This window comes from Muntiacus reevesi, chromosome 6 (assembly GCF_963930625.1).
Source record: "Muntiacus reevesi chromosome 6, mMunRee1.1, whole genome shotgun sequence".
Classification (NCBI taxonomy): Eukaryota; Metazoa; Chordata; class Mammalia; order Artiodactyla; family Cervidae; genus Muntiacus; species Muntiacus reevesi.
This window is the reverse complement of record NC_089254.1, coordinates 44,280,666-44,298,884: the sequence shown is the minus strand read 5'-3', so window position 1 is coordinate 44,298,884 and position 18,219 is coordinate 44,280,666. Positions and strand designations below refer to the sequence as shown.

Here is an 18,219-nt window from a genome sequence, read left to right as displayed (position 1 = left end):
AATTCAGAACTTCAGCCTGTCACTTGAAATCCAACTGGCTTCCTTTTGGTTAAAACAACAAAAAACAAAAATCCCAAACGAAAAAAGACCTTTTATTTTCCAGTATTAGGCCAGTTTGTCCTCAAATTAAGTAGAATCTCAACATCTTGCTGAGCCAGTTTATAAATCCCAACTTCATTTAGTGCCGCTGTGGCAGGAGGTTGCCCTGAAGTTGACTGCAGGACATCTCTCAGAAGTAAGGCAGAACCAACATTCAAATTCAGAAGAATACAGGCTTCTTTTACACTGTTTAAAAAAAAATAGAGCAGGAAGGAAATGAGAGCTCCATTATCTGTATCATCCCATACTGTCCTGTAACGATGTCATTTGGAAAAACTAAACAGCCACCCTGCACTGCCGGATCATAAGCCCTCGATAAAACTATGGATTAACTATTTGGCTCTTTCAACATGTGTTGACTGTATAGGTACAGAGTTTCTACTTCATTAGATTACTATACGGTAACAGGATCATTGTTTTAACACGTATTCATTACTTCCCCAAATATGATATTTGATACTAACAGTATATTAAATGTATGTAAAACTTTAGGATATGGGAAAAGAGAAAATTAAGGGACAAAATATAAGCAGATAGGTATACAGAATACTAAAACAAAAAAAGCAGAAATAAGTATCATACTGAAATGAGCAAAAAACCTTTCACTTTACCTGTTTAAAAGGAACACTTTATAATCTCAAAAATCTTAAGTTTTACATCAATTTCTAAAAATACATCTAAGAATTCTTTGTATATCACGTTAGTTATACTTAGAACCAAAATTAATACCAAATGTTTAAGAAAACAAATTTTAATTTTTCTTCAGGCCTGGCCTGTTGTTCAGTACTAAACATTTTAAATTTCTTCTATTTATTCAATATGGCAGGAGTGCATTTGCTTTCATATTCTATTTATTTCCAAGTAATAAGCATTAAACCAAGTGTTAGAAAACAAAGCTCAACATATAATTTATATACAGCTCTGGTTAACTTTTGGAGGTCATGTGTCACATTTTATCAGCACATCTTACGACTATTTTAAGTTGTTAATTGATGCTGTGTATACTTAACATCACTGGAAACTTAAAGCTGTTTAAAAAGTAAACAACCTTCTCTAACAATTTGATAACATCGAAGTTAGTTGTTAAATATTGTGCTTACTGTTTAAAATAATTTTCTGGCCTCTTGCAATAGTGAGAAAACAAAGGGAAAAGATTCCGAGTCATGTCAAAGTGCAGCTGAGCAGCTCCTCCTTCATTGAAGTGATTGGCAAGAATTATCTGGAAAAAAAAAAAAAGGACAATTCATATAGGAGTTGCCTTTATCATCACAGCCCAAAATATAGTCTGCTCTTACTTACTTCTTGGTAGATGTATATGTCCAGCTTCTCTACAAGCATTTGCCAGAAAACTTTAAATAGGGAGAAGCAAAGCTGCTGCTCTAATTGAAGTAAACGGTCTCGTAAGGTAAGCAGTAAGGGGCAAGCCGAACTGGACAGGGACATCACCGCCTGTTCAGACTGCGAGGGCAAGGACAACCACCTGGAAAAAGCAGAAACAGCAATGTCTGCAGCATGTTAATTTTTATTATGAAAGTTTTCATCATTCTGTATGTTTAAGATTTTTTAATTATTTTAAATTTGGGGAAGTACACTGTCCTGGGGCATTCTGGATAAGAAAAAGTGTATAGCCCAACATTAAAAGTGCTCTCAGAAAACAAACGTACCTGTTTGTTTATGTTATGTTATGTTATTTTTGGCCATGCCTCGCAGCCTGCAGCACCTGAGTTCCCTGAGCAGGGACTGAAGCCAGGCCTCAGCAGTGAAAGCCCCAGGTCCTCACCACTGGGCGGCCAGGGGGTTCCCTGTGTCTATGTTTGTACTTTTTGCTTTCCTGGTGGCTCAGCTGGTAAAGCATCCGCCTGCAATGCAGGAGACCCCGGTTCAATTCCTGGGTCAGGAAGATCCACTGGAGAAAGCATAGGTTACTCATTCCATTTTCTTGGGCTTCCCTGGTGGCTTAGCTGGTAAGGAATCTTCCTGCAATGTGGGAGACCTGGGTTTGATCCCTGGGTTGGGAAGATCCCCTGGAGAAGGGAAAGGCTACCCGCTTCAGTATTCTGGCCTGGAGAATTCCATGGGCTATATAGTCCACGGGGTTGCAAAGAGTCAAATACAACAAATACAACTGAGCAACTTTCACTTTCTTTCATGTTTATACTTTAGCTCTCAATGAAATACTCTTTACTTAAGGAGGATGATAAAATTTTTGAGCCTCCAAATTTAATATGACCTACTGATATAAACAGTTAAAATGTAAAATGCATTAACATTTAAGACATCAGCTAATTTTACACTGTTAACTTTCAGCACAACAACAGGGACTATTTAACACTTCTAAACTGGTAAGTCCTCCGTGTGACACGCTGTGCTAGGACAGACACTGCCTGTGCCCAAGGAAGCCAGCATCTGGGGGAGGTAGCAGACATCACAAGGAAGCGCTGACAGTGACTACACTACTGTGCAGGCGTGCACAGCTTCTACAGCAACACCTTGCCTTGTCAGTGCGTGACAGGCTAGGCCATTTAACCCCGGATCAGACACCAGCTCTCTGGGTTTACAGCCACATCTGAAGGTTAAGTTATTATCTGTTTATTCTGATTAAGACTGTCAAAACTTATTTTAGAAAAATTTCCATCAAAAACGGTTAAAAGTTGGGAGTGCAAAAGGCCAAACTCCATGCTATCTATAGACACTTTGGAAACCTGACTGCATGTTATCTGTTAACTTTTATAAACCGGAGTTGAGAGCTGACTTATAAGAAAATACAGAGGACTTACCTCTCTTTTTTATACAGTTTTGCAGCATCTTTAACTTCTCTAAAAACATGGTCTACTTGCCGGGTCAGCATGTCATGCTTTAAACGCTCTAACAGGTTAATCATGTCATCAAAGACAGAACTTTCCATAGAGGCCAGCTGTCCTAGCTGCAGTTTACTTAGAGTGTTATTCTCTGCAAAGACTTCCAATGCTGCCTGTTGAAGTTGTAAGAAGAACTGAAAGCAAAAATATGTTAACATGTTTAAGATACTTTTTTTTTTAACAGCTTGAGATCTAACTCATACATCATATAATTCATTCATTTAAAATATACAGTCTCTTGGTTAAGACTCTGCACATGAAAAAAAAAAAAAAAAAAAAAAAAAAAAAAGACTCTGCACATGCACTGCAGGGGGCACGGATCTCATCTCTGGTTAGGGAACTAAGATAACACATTGTGCGCAGTGTGGCCAAAAAATAAATATACAGTTCAGTGGCGTTTCATATATTCAGAGTTGTGCATCTATCAGCAGTCAGTTTTGCGATGTTTTCATTACTGAGAAAGAACTCCCAGACTCTGCCATCATCTCCCAATGTCCTCCTCATCCCCCACCCCCACCCCTAGGCAACCACTCATCTTTTGTCTCTAGATCTGCCTGTTCTGGACATTTCATACAAACGGACTCATATAATCTATGATTCTTTATAACTAGCTTCTTTCACTTGGTATATAATGTTTCAAGGTTCAACCATGTTGTAATATGTATCAGTATTTCATTCCTTTTTGTGGCCAAATAATATTCTATTCTATTTATCCATTCGTTAGTTGACAGACATTTGGGCTTGTTTCCGCCTTTTGTCTTTTATGGATAATATAGCTATGATCATCTGTGTACAAGTTTCCGTGCAGATGTATGCTTTCGTTTCTCTTGGAGAGAACTGTGGGATCATATAGTAATTCTACATTTAACCTTTTGAGGAACTGCCAAACTATTTTCCACAGCAACTCTACCATTTTACATTCCTGTTGGTTGTGTATGAGGGTACAAATTTCTCCATGCTATGCTTATAAATGATACTATATTATTATTATTATTATTATGGCCACTCTAGTTTGTATGCAGTGTATGGTATACCATTGTGGTTTTGATTCGCATTCCCCTAATGGCTAATCTCATTTTTTCAAGAGACAGATGGAGAGCTCTAGTAAGCCTAACAGATACAGGAGTTAAAAGAATGAAAACATAGTTTTCTTACAGTGCTATTTTAGGTAGAATTAATACTCTTCTTTCTGCCTTATAGGAAAATAACACTGTGGATAATTAGTAAAACATTAAAAACCAAAAACCTAAATGTCGATTAGTAGGGGTCTGGGCATGGCCACTAGGGCTGTTCGAGATGACATGTGAGAGCTCGCCTTGGCATTTCTGCTGAAGCTGTCAGGGTAGCTGCTCTGTCCTTCTGAGATTGTTCATGGACCGTGGGAGCCTAGAGCCCCCTGTGGCCACACTTACCAGAGCCTGCCTCTGAATGAAGGCAGAAATGAGCAACTTTAGAGCAGCCATGCCTAATCCTTCCAGTTACACAAACAAGTTCCTCACCTCATGCCACCCCACCAAATTAGGCCAGCATTAACCTGGGTTTCTGCCACCTATGACGGAAAAACTCCTAATTCTGAATGGGCTGGGTATGTCAGGCTTGGCACAATCTGGCGATGGTCAGACAGCTGTTAGTAGAGAATCTAATGAATGGAAGCCGAACTCTGTCTGTTCTTCCTATTTTCGGGTAATTCAAGAGCTTACATGATTTTTATTTAGAGTATTCACAAGCTGAAGGACTATGAATGGGGCTAAAAAACAGAATTTGTACCATAATAACATAGCAGACACAAAATTCATTCATGATTTGAAGAGTCAACTCTAAAATTTGATTATTTCACTGTTGACAGAAGGAACCAGTTAATTCAATGTCAGATTATTAATTTTCTAAGGACGGGGTGATGGCCAGTTCATCTCCGTTAACCGACTACAGCACTGAGTAAAGTAGTTAATGATGTTCCACAAATATTTCACTGAAGCTGAAAATGTGTCCCTGAATGAGCCTCTCGTTAAAGCATTGGCACAAGAAGCAAGAATGACCGTTCGTTTTACGAAAAAGCCAAGCAGAAAACGGAGCACTGTGGGGGCTGGGTGGGTGAGTGAATGAAGCACCTACTGAGATTAGGAACCTGACACATAAAAGTACATAATGAATGAATGTATTCTGATTAGGTGACTTTATAAAGACAAATGCATTGATCATTACATGCCACTAATATTCATTTTATGAAATCATTATTTCCCTTGCTCAGCAGAATGATATCATGCACATGTATTTCAGTTAACATTTCTGTAAAAGTCTTTAAATAATTACTAAGTCCCAGCTTAAAAAGCCCAGATTAAAATAAATTATGATTGTGTTTATCAGGTATTTATCTTGTTTACATCTATTATTAGTATATTTGTTTCCTGTTTTTTGGCTGATTATCCTGGATTTAAGATAAAGACTTTCGTTTTGTTTTTCTCTCATAGTAAAGGAATACACTGTTTTCTATATGATGTGCTAGCAGTACAGTATAACATTTTGTTATAAATTCATAGTATATTGGGGACTTCCTCGATAGTCCAGTGGTTGAGACGCCACACTTCCAATGCAGGGGGTTTAGGGTCAATCCCTGGTCGAGGAACTAGGATCCCCACATACCACGCTGCTTTTTTAAAAAGGGATTCTTATCTTTTAGAGATACATATGGAAATATTTACCATGAAATATATCTGAGATCTACATCAAAATAATTCTGCATAAGGGGTAGAAGATAGGCTTAAATGAAATAAAATTGGTACTAGAAGATGGGTAATAGGCACATGGGAGTTCATTGTACCATTCTATTTACTCTAGAGTATGTTTCAAAAAAAACATTAAACAATATTTTAATGTATGAAATATTTAGGCTAAAAATGTTTCTGTTTTTATGACTCTTCATAATTTGTCATGTTTGAAGGCACTCAGTAGGGACTTTCCTGGTGGCTCAGACAGTAAAGAATCCACCTACAATGCAGGCAACCTGGATTTAATCCCCAGGTCAGGAAGATCCCCTGGAGAAAGGGAATGGCAACCCACTCCAGTATTCTTGCCTGGAGAATTCCATGGATAGAGGAGCCTGGCGGGCTGAAGTCCACAGGGTCACAAAGAGTCACACATGACTGAGTGACTAACACTTTCACTTTTAAGAGGTATCAAATGTTATTCTTTTATTTTCCTTAAAGTTCTGAATTTTATTGATTTTGACGTCATTATACAAGCTTAGCTTTTTCTGAGATGGCAATTACCACTCAATATATTTCCCAAGTTTAAAATCTATAGAGGAAAGATGTACTTTATAAACTACAATTTCATGAAAGGATGGCTTTCTATTCCGATGATTAAAATATCAGGATGATTTAACTATATGAGACTTAGATAAGAAAAGTATGTACTGTAGTCATACATACCTCCTAAGTTTGGCCCAGTTTTGATTCTGTCTAGCGTGTGTTATTTCTGCTTGCTACAGATTCAACATTTCAAAAGGTAAAACTGTTCAAATTACTAATATATTACTTAATATAAAAGATTAACTTACAACATTGTCAGCCCAGTCTGCTAGCACTGTTGAGATATAGTTCACGGCATTAAGAATTGCACAGTACCGAAAGCCAAGGGAAGCTCTAGTTTCTTCTTTCATCACCTGAGTTAATCGTATCCTAAAATCATCTACTAAGTCCTTCTGTAACTCCAGGAACTGCAACTTTCTGGAAGCTGTGGGAAGATTTTTATACCTGTCTGGAGAAAATTAACAAGACACATGAAGGTTTATGGGCTTCCCAGGTGGCACTAGTGGTAAAGAACTCCCCTGCCAATGCCGGAGATGGAAGAGATGCAGGTTCGATCCCTGGGTTGGGAAGATCCCCTTGAGGAGGGCATAGCAACCCACTCCAGTATTCTTGCCTGGAGAACTCCGAGGACAGAGGAGCCTGGCCGGTACAGTCCACAAGGTTGCAAAGAATCGACCATGACTGAAGTGACTTAGCACAACACGTGCAAGTTTATGGTATAGGGTTTCCTATTGGCTAGCTTTGCTGCCTTTGTCAAAAATCAACCAACCATTCAAGTATGGATCCATTTCTAAACTCCCTAAGGATGTGTGTTTCACAAGTACTGGTATTTGTCAAAACTCATTGATCTATATACCGATGATCTGTGCATTTCACTGTATATGAGTTATGCCTCTAACACAATGTTGTAAATCAACTGTGCTTCAGTTTAAAAGTTATGCCTCAATTTTTTTTAAAAAGGCATCTAAGAAAAATCATATACAAAAATTATTCCATTTCTTCAACAAATGACATTTTTTTTAAAAGGAAAGAGAAACTAGGATAGGTTAAAAGAAATACATAGTTAAAGATTTATAGGTGAAAAGGTAAGATGTCAAAGATGCTCTTTAAAATACTTCAGGAAAAAAATCTGTATTTTGGTGGGGGGGGAAATACATAATAGAAAAGTGATAGTTTTAAACCTTGGGAACAGATAGCCTGACGGTTCATTATGCTGCTTTTATATATATGAGAAAATTTCCATAATAAAAGATTTTTTAATCAGTTTTACTAAGTATTTTTGTATTTTAGTGTTTTTCGTATTTTTCTTAAAGAATACGGAATTATGTACTGACTGGGCCAGCATGACACCTCTTCAGGTTACTGCACAGGCCAAGAAACGGAGAAGACACAGGAGGACCACGGCAGTGACAGCGCAGCGGCCCCTGGAGAACCAGCGGGTCTGCAGTGCCATGGGGGCATCATGGACAGGAACACACCCACCGGGGCGAGAGAGCCCGGCCACCCTCCAGCCAGGACATTCTTGTACCAGAGAAGTTCCTGTTACTCTTCCGATCTTTGCCTTCTCCAGGGGATCTTCCCGACCCAGGGACTGAACCCAGGTCTCCTACATTGCAGGCAGACTTTTTACCATCTGAACCACCAGGGAAGTCCCCATTCCTATCCTTAAAGTTACTTTATTATTTTACTGTTCTACAAACTCTGATACATCAAGGTGAAGAAATAATATTTAAAATTTGGGTCAGTCACCATTTACTGAAGATACCTGAAAAGTTGAAAGACAAGGGAATTCAGGTAATAAAATTAAATTCTTGTTTTTATGTAATAATTGAGGAATTTTCCTCTCATGTAAACTAATGTTTAAGGGCTTACTTAAGTTACGAAAAATCCCAAAGCTAAAATACTGTGCTAAAGTTCTACCAAAATAGAAATTGAATTTGAAGATACTATAATAACCACTTTTTAGAATTTTATTGAAGTAGAGTTGATTTACAATGTTGTGTTTAATTTCTGCTATATAGCAAAATGACTCAGTTAAACATATATATATTCTGTTTCATATTCTTTCCTGTTATGGTTTATCACCTAGTAGACTCCATCCCTCCACTATTCCCCTTCCCCCTTGATAACCACAAGCCTGGTAAGAGTCAGTACTTCTAAAAATACAAAGTTATATCTTTAAGACTATACTTGCCAGTTATAACCAAGAGTAGTGTCATAAAAGTTTCTGCACAGTCTGGAACTTTCATCTCATCCACATCAGTGATATCCTTATATTGGGATATCCAGGCAGCTTCTGATGAGAGCATTGAGTCCATTTTTTGAAGAGCAACTAGCACACAAGAAAGAAGATCATGTCAAACAAGTAGTTACAGATTGTAATTCCTAATATTTCAACTCATAATTTCTTAGGAATGATCATTTTTCTATAAAAAATAAATGTACACCCTCCTCCTGGTTGCACTATATATAACATGCTCTATTTTAAAGTAAGATTTTTTACCTCTGCCCGCCACACCTACCCAGAGTCTTCAAAATATCTTAAAAAAATCTTCACTGACTAGAAAAGCCACATCCAGAATGATTCCATAAGAGCAGAAATACTATATGTAAAATCCATAAAACAGTTAATTCTACTGGCTTAAATTTTTTTTTTTTAATCTTTTTATTTATTTGGCTGCGCCAGGTCTTAGTTGCAGCACTGAGTATCTTTTTAGCTGTGGCATGCAGCATCTTTAGCTGCAGCAAGCAAACTCTTAGTTGCAGCATGTGGGATCTGGTCCCCTGAGGAACAAACCTAGTCCCCCTGTATTGGGAGCGCAAGTCTTAGCCACTGGACCACCAGAGAAGTCCCTGGCTTGAATATTCTGCCCTAGAAATACGTAGAGTACAATTCTGGGAAAAACTGAAGTTTGATGGGAAGAAAAGAAGATAATCTCTGAAGGCAACTTGATAAACTGCAACCAAGAGAAATTTAGATGGCTCCAGTTTCTACCCAGAACTGGAGAAGAATAACACCTAAAATTTTGTACACACAATAAGAGATATCTCTCCCCAGCCTACGGCCATATGAGCACTTACATTTTCTCTCCACAGTCAGCCATCTCTGAAAACAGGTCTCCTCTGATAGAATATGCATACAGTTAGCAAAAGTGCTAGGATAGCCATGAGCGCTGTGTAGTTCTCTTTCAAACAAGAGCACCTCATCCACCAAATGGCAGAAGAGGCTGTCATCATAGAGCAGACAAGGGATGTCAGCAGCCAGCTTCTCTAGAACCAGCATCATGAGGCCCCGGGAAAATTCAAGCTGGAAAATACAGATGCGTAAGGTAATGAAAATGACAGCTTATTCACGGACACCTGCAACTCTGAAACCGAAAGGCTTTGGACTGAATCTCTTACCCTTGCGTTTACCGAAGAGCCCACTTTGTCCAATATTGGCTGAATCTTCTCATCCAGAAACTGAGTGTGGTTCCCAATCCACAGGAGAACCTGAGCCAGGTACCATTCGGGCTAAGGAAGAAGGTGAATGGTCTGAATTCAGTCATTCCAACTAGAAAGTTACAGTCAGTTAGATGTTTGTATACATAAGAGCACGATTTTGACTCTTAACTTTACCTTCATGGAAGGCTTAATAATCAAATGTTTCCCAATGTACTCCCAATAAATTTCAATAATGTGGCTTAAGTCAACTAATAAATTTACAATACCATAAATATTTAAAACCTAGTACTTTAGAAATATGTAAAATATAAGTATCAGAAAGAATGATGGCCTTTATATCATTTTTTTGGAAATAACATTCCAAAATAATTTTTAAACATTACTTTCTTTTTTTTTTTTTTCAAAAGCTAAATTAAGAAAAATTTGGCTGGCCTGCATTACAAAAAATAAAAAGACTTAAAGCAGGTGTAATTATAGCTGGGAGAAATATCAATAACCTCAGATATGCAGATGACACCACCCTTATGGCAGAAAGTGAAGAGGAACTAAAAAGCTTCTTGATGAAAGTGAAAGAGGAGAGTGAAAAAGGTGGCTTAAAGTTCAACATTCTGAAAATTAAGATCATGGCATCCGGTCCCATCACTTCATGGGAAATAAATGGGGAAACAGTGGAAACAGTGTCAGACTTTTATTTTTTGGGGCTCCAAAATCACTGTGGATGGTGACTGCAGCCATGAAATTAAAAGACGTTAACTCCTTGGAAGGAAAGTGATGACCAACCTAGGTAGCATATTAAAAAGCAGAGACATTACTTTGCCAACAAAGGTCCGTCTAGTCAAGGCTATGGTTTTTCCAGTAGTCATGTACGGATGTGAGAGTTGGACTGTGAAGAAAGCTGAACGCCGAAAAATTGATGCTTTTGAACTGTGGTATTGGAGAAGACTCTTGAGAATCCCTTGGACTGCAAGGAGATCCAACCAGTCCATCCTAAAGGAGATCAGTCCTGGGTGTTCATTGGAAGGACTGATGCTGAAGCTGAAACTCCAATACTTTGGCCACCTTATGCGAAGAGTTGACTCATTGGAAAAGACCCTGATGCTGGGAGGGATTGGGGGCAGGAGGAGAAGGGGGCGACAGAGGATGAGATGGCTGGATGGCATCACCGACTCGTTGGACATGAGTTTGAGTAAACTCCGGGAGTTGGTGATGGGCAGGGAGGCCTGGTGTGCTGCGATTCATGGGGTTGCAAAGAGTCAGACACGACTGAGCAACTGAACTGAACTGAACTGAATGTAACTGCAGTTTTTTAAATTGTCACTAGAGATGATTCTATAAACCTTCTAAGTTTTGTTGGACAGGAGCTCTAGAACATTTTCGGAAAGGTAAAATCCTGTTGTGTGCTAGATGCTGAGAATACAGAAATGAAAAAGGGGAAGTTAATCTCAGGGCCTGCATAGTTCAGGCTTCCTGTCAGAGTACTAGAACCACTAGAGCTACAATTTAAAAAGCAACCAACAGAACTAACAATTTTCTTACCTCAAATCATTACTGCCTCTCTACAGTTTAGATTTCTTTTGTGTCACTTACCACTTACTAATTGGTTCTACCCTTCTTTCCACCAACACCCCATCCAAGAGAGGCAGACCCATGAAGTACAAAAGAGCAAGCTGAATTTGAGAACCAGAAATTCATTGTCATTCCACTCTTCCCTACATAGATATAACTGCCTATCCCTTGATTCCTTTACAATTCTATAAAGCCTATAAACTCATTTATATGTGACATGTACAATGCCTGGTGTAACCTGGCATTTAAAATCATTTAATTCAAAACAATTACTGTAGGCCCCCTATGCTACGTGCACCACATCACATGTAGGAAGACTTCAAGGATAAACAGTATCCACCCCCTAGCAACTCCCAAGGTTATAATTCTCAACACAGTCAATCAAATTTCATTAAAAACAGTTGTCTGTGATTTTCAGAGCAGATTAAAGAAAAAGTCTCAACAGGATGTCCAATACACATGGGTGTGGTCCCTCAACTAAAATGCTGGTGATAATTTCCTCAAAGTCATTCCTGTCACTTATCCCCATACCCTCTCTTGCATAGCTACAAATCATTTCATATTTTTAAAATTATTATTCTTATTTATTTTTATTTTTTGGCCATGCTGCATGGCACATGGGATCTTTGTTCTCTGACCAAAGATCAAACCCACGCCCCCTACGGTGGAAGCACAGAGTCTTAACCACTGGACCACCAGGGAAGTCCCACTACAAATCACTCCCACATCAGCACTTCCATTCAAAAGCTAACGCTCTACTATCTTTTGGCTCTCACTTCTCTTTCTGATGTATTTATAAACCTGAGGGAGCAGTGAGCACAGTGTGGATCCAGTTGTAAAAAAGTGCCACAGCAAATGCTACAGCACACCCCAGAGGAAGCTTGAGGAGGTGGTCGGATAGTATGTTAGTGAGTGCACTGAGTCTTAACAACATATCAACACAAGTCCCAAGTTATATCGTAAAGGGCAGTGACAAACCTGGAATTTAGCTCTTTGGAGAAAAAACAGAAATGTGGATAGAATCAGAATTTAACTTAAGCTAGCAAAAGTACAGAAATCCTTAGTATTTGCTATTAATTAAAACCAGGGCAAGAAGCAGCAAAGCACACCTTGCTTATAACATTAGTCTGGCGGTTCCCTCTGAAGTGATACCTGAACCTCTTCTGAAGGGGAGTCAGCATAATCTGGATGGGCAGGATGACAGAAGGGGATGCAGGAAGAGAGTATTTTTCTGGAAGCTGTTTTGGCTCAGTAAATAATTCATCTCTGACATAGTAAAGTCAAGGAAAAAGAAAAGCATATGTGTATAGATATAGGTATGTATACACAGTACATTTTTCCAACAGATATATATGTTGGAAAATTATATAGATTTTTATATAAATTATATAAAGTATATAAAGTTTATAAACTTTATAAAGTATATAAAGTATATATAAAGTTATATAAATAAAATTATAAGATAATATGTAATCTCACTTTAAATTACATGTGACTTAAGTAAAAAGTCCATGAGAAATGTTATTAGAATTAATCTTTCCTAAGATAAAGGATAATGAGGAAACACATTCAAATAATCATTTTATTAAATTAATACTAAGTTACTAAGGCTTCCTTCCAATTTCGCCCAATTTTTTGATTGTCCCAAGAGACCTATATGTGATGCAAACTTGGTTCAATCATGTACTTCAGAACTCCTCACAGCCCTTCCACCCACATGAAGTTTGTTTGGAGGGAGAATAGCAGCCCCCACTACATAAGCATACACAGGTAAGTCCAAACCTAGTACTCCTCCCATTTCACTTCTTGGCCGCTTTCAGAAAGCTTTCCTTTCTGGTCCAAATCCACTCTAGAAAAAAGAAATTTTAGTAAGTTTTAACCCCCCAAAAGATACGAGGTTTGCAGTTTCAGCAGCTGACAGAACAGTGTCTCCAGGTTACTGTATATCTCAGGGGCGCTGGCTGGTCGACTTATGCCAACAGTTTGAGACTGAGGGGGCGCGATGAATGGCCAGTGAAGCTGTGCTAAAATTTCCTCAAAATCACTGTAACAGAAAAGTGAGAGAAGTATTGCCACAAAACACAATGAACATCAAATAGCCATCTGAAAGCAATTACCATGAAATATGGATAAATTCCTTGCCTTGTAAGCTTGTCCTTGAGGATTTTATGCCAGAATTTAACTGTGGCTCTCATGAAACCAAGAAGATGAGTACAGGATGATTCCTGAAGCTTGATGTCAAGCTCTGCCATAGACACCAGAGTAGAGGCTGCCTCTGGGACATTATTGGTCATCAGATATTGCTGAATGTTATCACTGCAAGACAAGGCATAGCAAAGTTGAAAGACACTTTGTTCAGAATAATTCGAAATGTGGAAAACTGCTTCTTCCTCCTGCTTTACATAAAGCTACAACCAAAAGAAGAAGGAAGCACCAACTTAAAGTGTTGTTTTTTTTTTAACTTGATACCCCAGTCTTTAGGAGCCTGGAATCCTCAGCATCATCCTGAGAGCAGTGGGCTGTGTTCAGGACATCTCCCTCCACCTTTGCCTGCCCATCTCTCCCAACAGGACAGACTTTACCTTCGTCACATTCCATCAGGCACCCCTCATTTCTAAGAAATCTGTCTTTTACAGAATCTTAAACCGAGGGGAGAATGTGGGTGGCATCTGGTAAGTCAAATATGCTAGTCTTCAATCTGTATCTACTTTGCCCAGCTGAACTTGACTATAGGGAACTTAAGGAGGTGGCACCTCAGAGTTGAGTGCTTTCCAAACCGCACATAAAATTTAAGGCAAGCTCTATAGCGAGGGTAGCAAAGTCAAATGCCTAGAAAAGCCTGACAGGCAAAGTAAATTAAGAAAAGCAAACTGGGGCCAAGTAAAAAGCACATACCCCACCCTAAGGCTCTAGCCTAGGGCTGTCACACTGGAATGTAGGTCTAATGTGGCCAAATCTTAAACATTTTTAGGAGAATCAGAAACCAAGATTTCCATGTAAAATCAAATTATTAATCAAATTCTTTAAAACAAGCCAAATACAACATGTCTTCAGGACTAATTCAGCATGTGACTACCATTTTGCACACTGGCTCAAAGAACATTTGAAAATGAAATGCTTTTTTTGATAAAAATCACATTCCATATCTTAAGCCAGAATAAGGAACAAAATTTAACCTTTTCAATAATTAATCTCTGTTCAGAGGTCATCAGGAAATTGGAAGTAAGTGCTCTCTCTCTAGGCAGCCTGTGTGCCTTCTACCAAGGCTTGGCTGAGGAGCTGGAAGGTGACTATGAGCTGGGTTCCTGCAGCGCGTCAGTTCCGCGCCTGGGTGGGCACAGCGCCCTCTGTGGGAACAGGCATGTGGCACCGTCACCCTGCCCAGCTCCACTGGGCGCGAGTCCTTTCCCCTGTCCTTCCTCCACACCTTTGTTTTCCACTGGCACTGCTTCAGGCAGTAGCTCACATTTGTATTGTTCTATGTTTTTGACAGTGCTTTAGCCTTCCCCTACTCTCACTCTCTCATTTTTCTTTCTTTCCCTTTTCTAATCATTCTTATTAAGTTTTCTAACAGATTTTGTCTTTTATAGCTAGTTTCAGAATTGAAATTATGAAACCAAAACATCTGCCAATGTAAGCAGAAATGTTAATTCAGCTTGTTTGAAAGGCAATACCAGACATAATCAATCAATGATATGTATTCAATTCAAAAAGAAGTACAATAGACCACTGAACAACATGGGTTTGAACTGTAGGAGTCTGCTTATAGAAGTAGCAGTCTGTGCTTCCCTTGTGGCTCAGCTGGTAAAGAATCCGCCTGCAATGAGGGAGACCTGCGTTTGATCCCTGAGTTGGGAAGATACCCTGGAGAAGGGAAAGGCTACCCACTCCATTTGGCCTAGAGAATTCCATGGACTGTATAGTTCATGGGGTCGCAAAGAGTTGGACACAACTGAGCCACTTTCACTTTCAGTTTGCTTATAAGATGTACGCAGACTTGCCATTGGAGGAGTTCTGGTGCTCCTAACCTCTGCTTTGTTCAAGGGTCTACCGTCTTTTTTTTTTCTCCCTATTCAAAAGTAGGAGGGCTTGTTATTCATCTAATAACATACTCTGTAGCTCTTCTTAGGTGATATTCACTAAAAAAAAATCGAATCATAGATAAAGCAATCCATTTCATTAAGTGACCACCTCTAAAAGGTAAAAAGAGGAATATTACCACTCTCATGAACTATTTTATTAATATGGCATTATAATTTTCACCGTGTGTGCACAGTACAACTATGGGACTTGAATTTGTTACTTGGATTCCTTTCTTTTAAATGCAAATTAAGCTCCCTGAAAAGTTTATGTTCATTCACAATAAAGGAAAGAATCATTATCATAATGCTATTTTCATAACAACTGGTAAAATCACATTATTATAATCTTTAATTAACTCAATTATTTAATGGCATCCATGTACTCTCTAAGACAGAGCCTCAAAGGAAAATAATAATTATGAGAACAAAGAGGCTTATTTTACCTTAGTTCTTCAATTTGTGAAATCCATTTAAGGTAAGCAAGATGCCGTTCAATCTCTTCAATTTGGTTAATCATGGCTCCAAGATCTTCCATCCAGGGCTGTGCAGTCAGCAAATGGCTGTTAATGGAACTGAAGAGATGGGTTTCTTGCTCCAGAAATTGATTAAGGAATTGCTTTGATTCTTCTGCATTTTTTAAGGCACTGTGAATTCTTTTAGGGATTTCTGATGAAACTGTAAGTACCTGACCATACAAAAAAAAAAAAACAAACCAGCAACAATCAGGTAAGATTCTCAAAACATTCTTTATTAGTTGCCTTCAAAATGCATGTTTGTTCTAAATAGAAATAAAAATTGTCATTTAAAAGCTTCAAAAGAAAGGTTGGATTTCTGTATCCTATACTACCCAAGCCTCAGCGTGAAATGCTAATGTGGAGGTGTGTAGGGAGGGCCCCGGTAAACAGTATATATCTTTAGGTCTACTATCACAAAGCACTTTCAGAGGGTCCAATGAGAGAACATTTACCTGCTTTACCAACTAAAGATTTTCCTTCAAAAACAAATGAGACTGTGATTATAAAAGTCTGGGTTTCTGTATTTTGCAAAAGTTCCCCAGGTGATTCTGATTCAAGGCCAGGTTAAGAGCAAACCACTGACTTGCTTGGTAAGATGAATAAACATGGTTATCATATTAAATTGTACTTGCATGGCTCATGCACAGACCTTTGCAGGCTTGGTGGAAATTTTTAGGAAAGTTTGGAAGGCAACGGCATTTCAGGCAAAAGAAACAGCTCAGTCATGATCAAAGAATAGCAAAACGGGGAGAAGGGCACAGAATCCAGTTCAAAGAAATGCAGAGAGATGAGCCAAAAGAGGTAGGGGGCATTTTGAGCATTACAAGAATGCCTGGCTTTTTCCAATAAGGAATGGGATGTCATGACGAGTTTTTAATAAAGGAATGATTCAGTGGGATTTATGATTTAATGATAACCATGTTTATTTTCATATTATTTACGATAAAAACTGGGAATAGCGAAGAGATCAACCAATAAGGGCTTGATTAAATAAATCATGGACAGTCATATTTGAATACCATAAAACCATGAAAAGAGATCTATATGTATTGATACATTAGTTGTATTTACATTATAGTATAATGTGTATTGGAGAAGGAAATTTGGAAATGGAAATGCAACCCACTCCAGGATTCCTGCCTGGGAAATTCCATGGGCGGAGGAGGCTGGCAGACTATACACAATCCTTGGGGTCACAAAGATTCAGACACAACTGAGCACACAGCACAGCAGTGTCCTACTGATGTTGTTTCAGTGAGTTTTAATACTTGCCTGTTCTTCCAACTGCATTTTACTTTCTGTCATCTGTTCTATGAGTTTATCAAGTTTCTTTAAAGATTTAAGGTCATTTCCGACTTCCTTTTCTATAAATGCCGACACACAGGAAGGGAGATCACCATTATCTGTACCTTCACAGACTAGTTCATTTTCAACAAGAGCTGCAGTATTTATGTCACCTAAAATGAAAAGAATATCAAGTACTCAACACCACTATTATAAAGGAAGTGCAAATGATATATAAGGCAACATGCCTACTTTTAAAAGTTAATAAAGAAACACTATATATGGCATTTTGTTTATATACAGTATTTGCATGTATGTGTGTATATATATATATACACACACGCTCACAAAAATACCCAAATATACTTTGTATAAATGAATATGAATATATGTATATATACACACACTATATCTTATGTATTTATATATACAGTCAGCCCTCCACCCCCATGGATTCAGCCAACTGTATATAAAAAAAAAGTCAAAAAAAATCCAGGAAGTCCAAAAATCAACATAAATTTGCCATGCTCCAATAATTATTTACATAGTATTGACACTGTATTAATATGTACACTATTATTATTAGCATTAGGCATTATAAGTAACCTAGAGATGATTTAAGCATACAGAGGATATGTGTAGGCTATATGCAAATACTGTGCCATTTTATATAAAGGACTAGAGCATCCAGGGATTTAATATATGCAAGAGTTCTGAAAGCAATGCCCCATGGATACCAAATGATGACTTCATATGGATATACATATATATATATATATATATGTTGTTGTTTAGTCGCTAACTCATGTCCAACTCTTTGTGACCCTATGTACTGCAGCACATCAGGCTTCCCTGTCCCCTATCTCTGCTCAAATTCATATCCATTGGGTTTGTGATGCTATCCAACCATCTTATCCTATGTCGCCCTCTTCCCCGCCTGCCTTCTATCTTTCCCAGCATCAGAATCTTTTCCAATAAATCGGCTCTTCTCATCAGGTGGTCAAAGTATTGGAGCTTCAGCTAATTCAGGTTTGATCTCCTTGCATTCCAAGGGACTCTCAAA

The 18,219-nt window shown here is 38.3% G+C and overlaps 1 protein-coding gene across 4 annotated transcripts in view; it reads right to left on the bottom strand.

Annotated features, from left to right (window-relative positions):
• Positions 1-71: 71 nt before the first annotated feature.
• Positions 72-18,219, bottom strand: part of RINT1 (RAD50 interactor 1) — a 30,231-nt gene continuing 12,083 nt past the window's right edge. For 3 of the 4 annotated variants that reach the window (XM_065938707.1, XM_065938710.1, XM_065938708.1), the window contains exons 3-15: positions 17,145-17,329; positions 15,801-16,042; positions 13,418-13,591; positions 13,170-13,319; positions 12,385-12,541; positions 9,668-9,778; positions 9,347-9,572; positions 8,456-8,597; positions 6,514-6,709; positions 2,877-3,091; positions 1,399-1,579; positions 1,200-1,318; positions 72-285 (exon numbers count right to left, since the gene is read on the bottom strand). In XM_065938707.1, the coding sequence (XP_065794779.1) occupies positions 93-285; positions 1,200-1,318; positions 1,399-1,579; positions 2,877-3,091; positions 6,514-6,709; positions 8,456-8,597; positions 9,347-9,572; positions 9,668-9,778; positions 12,385-12,541; positions 13,170-13,319; positions 13,418-13,591; positions 15,801-16,042; positions 17,145-17,329 (2,291 nt within the window). In that variant the 3' untranslated portion in view covers positions 72-92. The remainder of the gene's footprint in view (positions 286-1,199; positions 1,319-1,398; positions 1,580-2,876; positions 3,092-6,513; positions 6,710-8,455; positions 8,598-9,346; positions 9,573-9,667; positions 9,779-12,384; positions 12,542-13,169; positions 13,320-13,417; positions 13,592-15,800; positions 16,043-17,144; positions 17,330-18,219) is intronic. The other variant, XM_065938711.1, reaches the window with a different exon arrangement.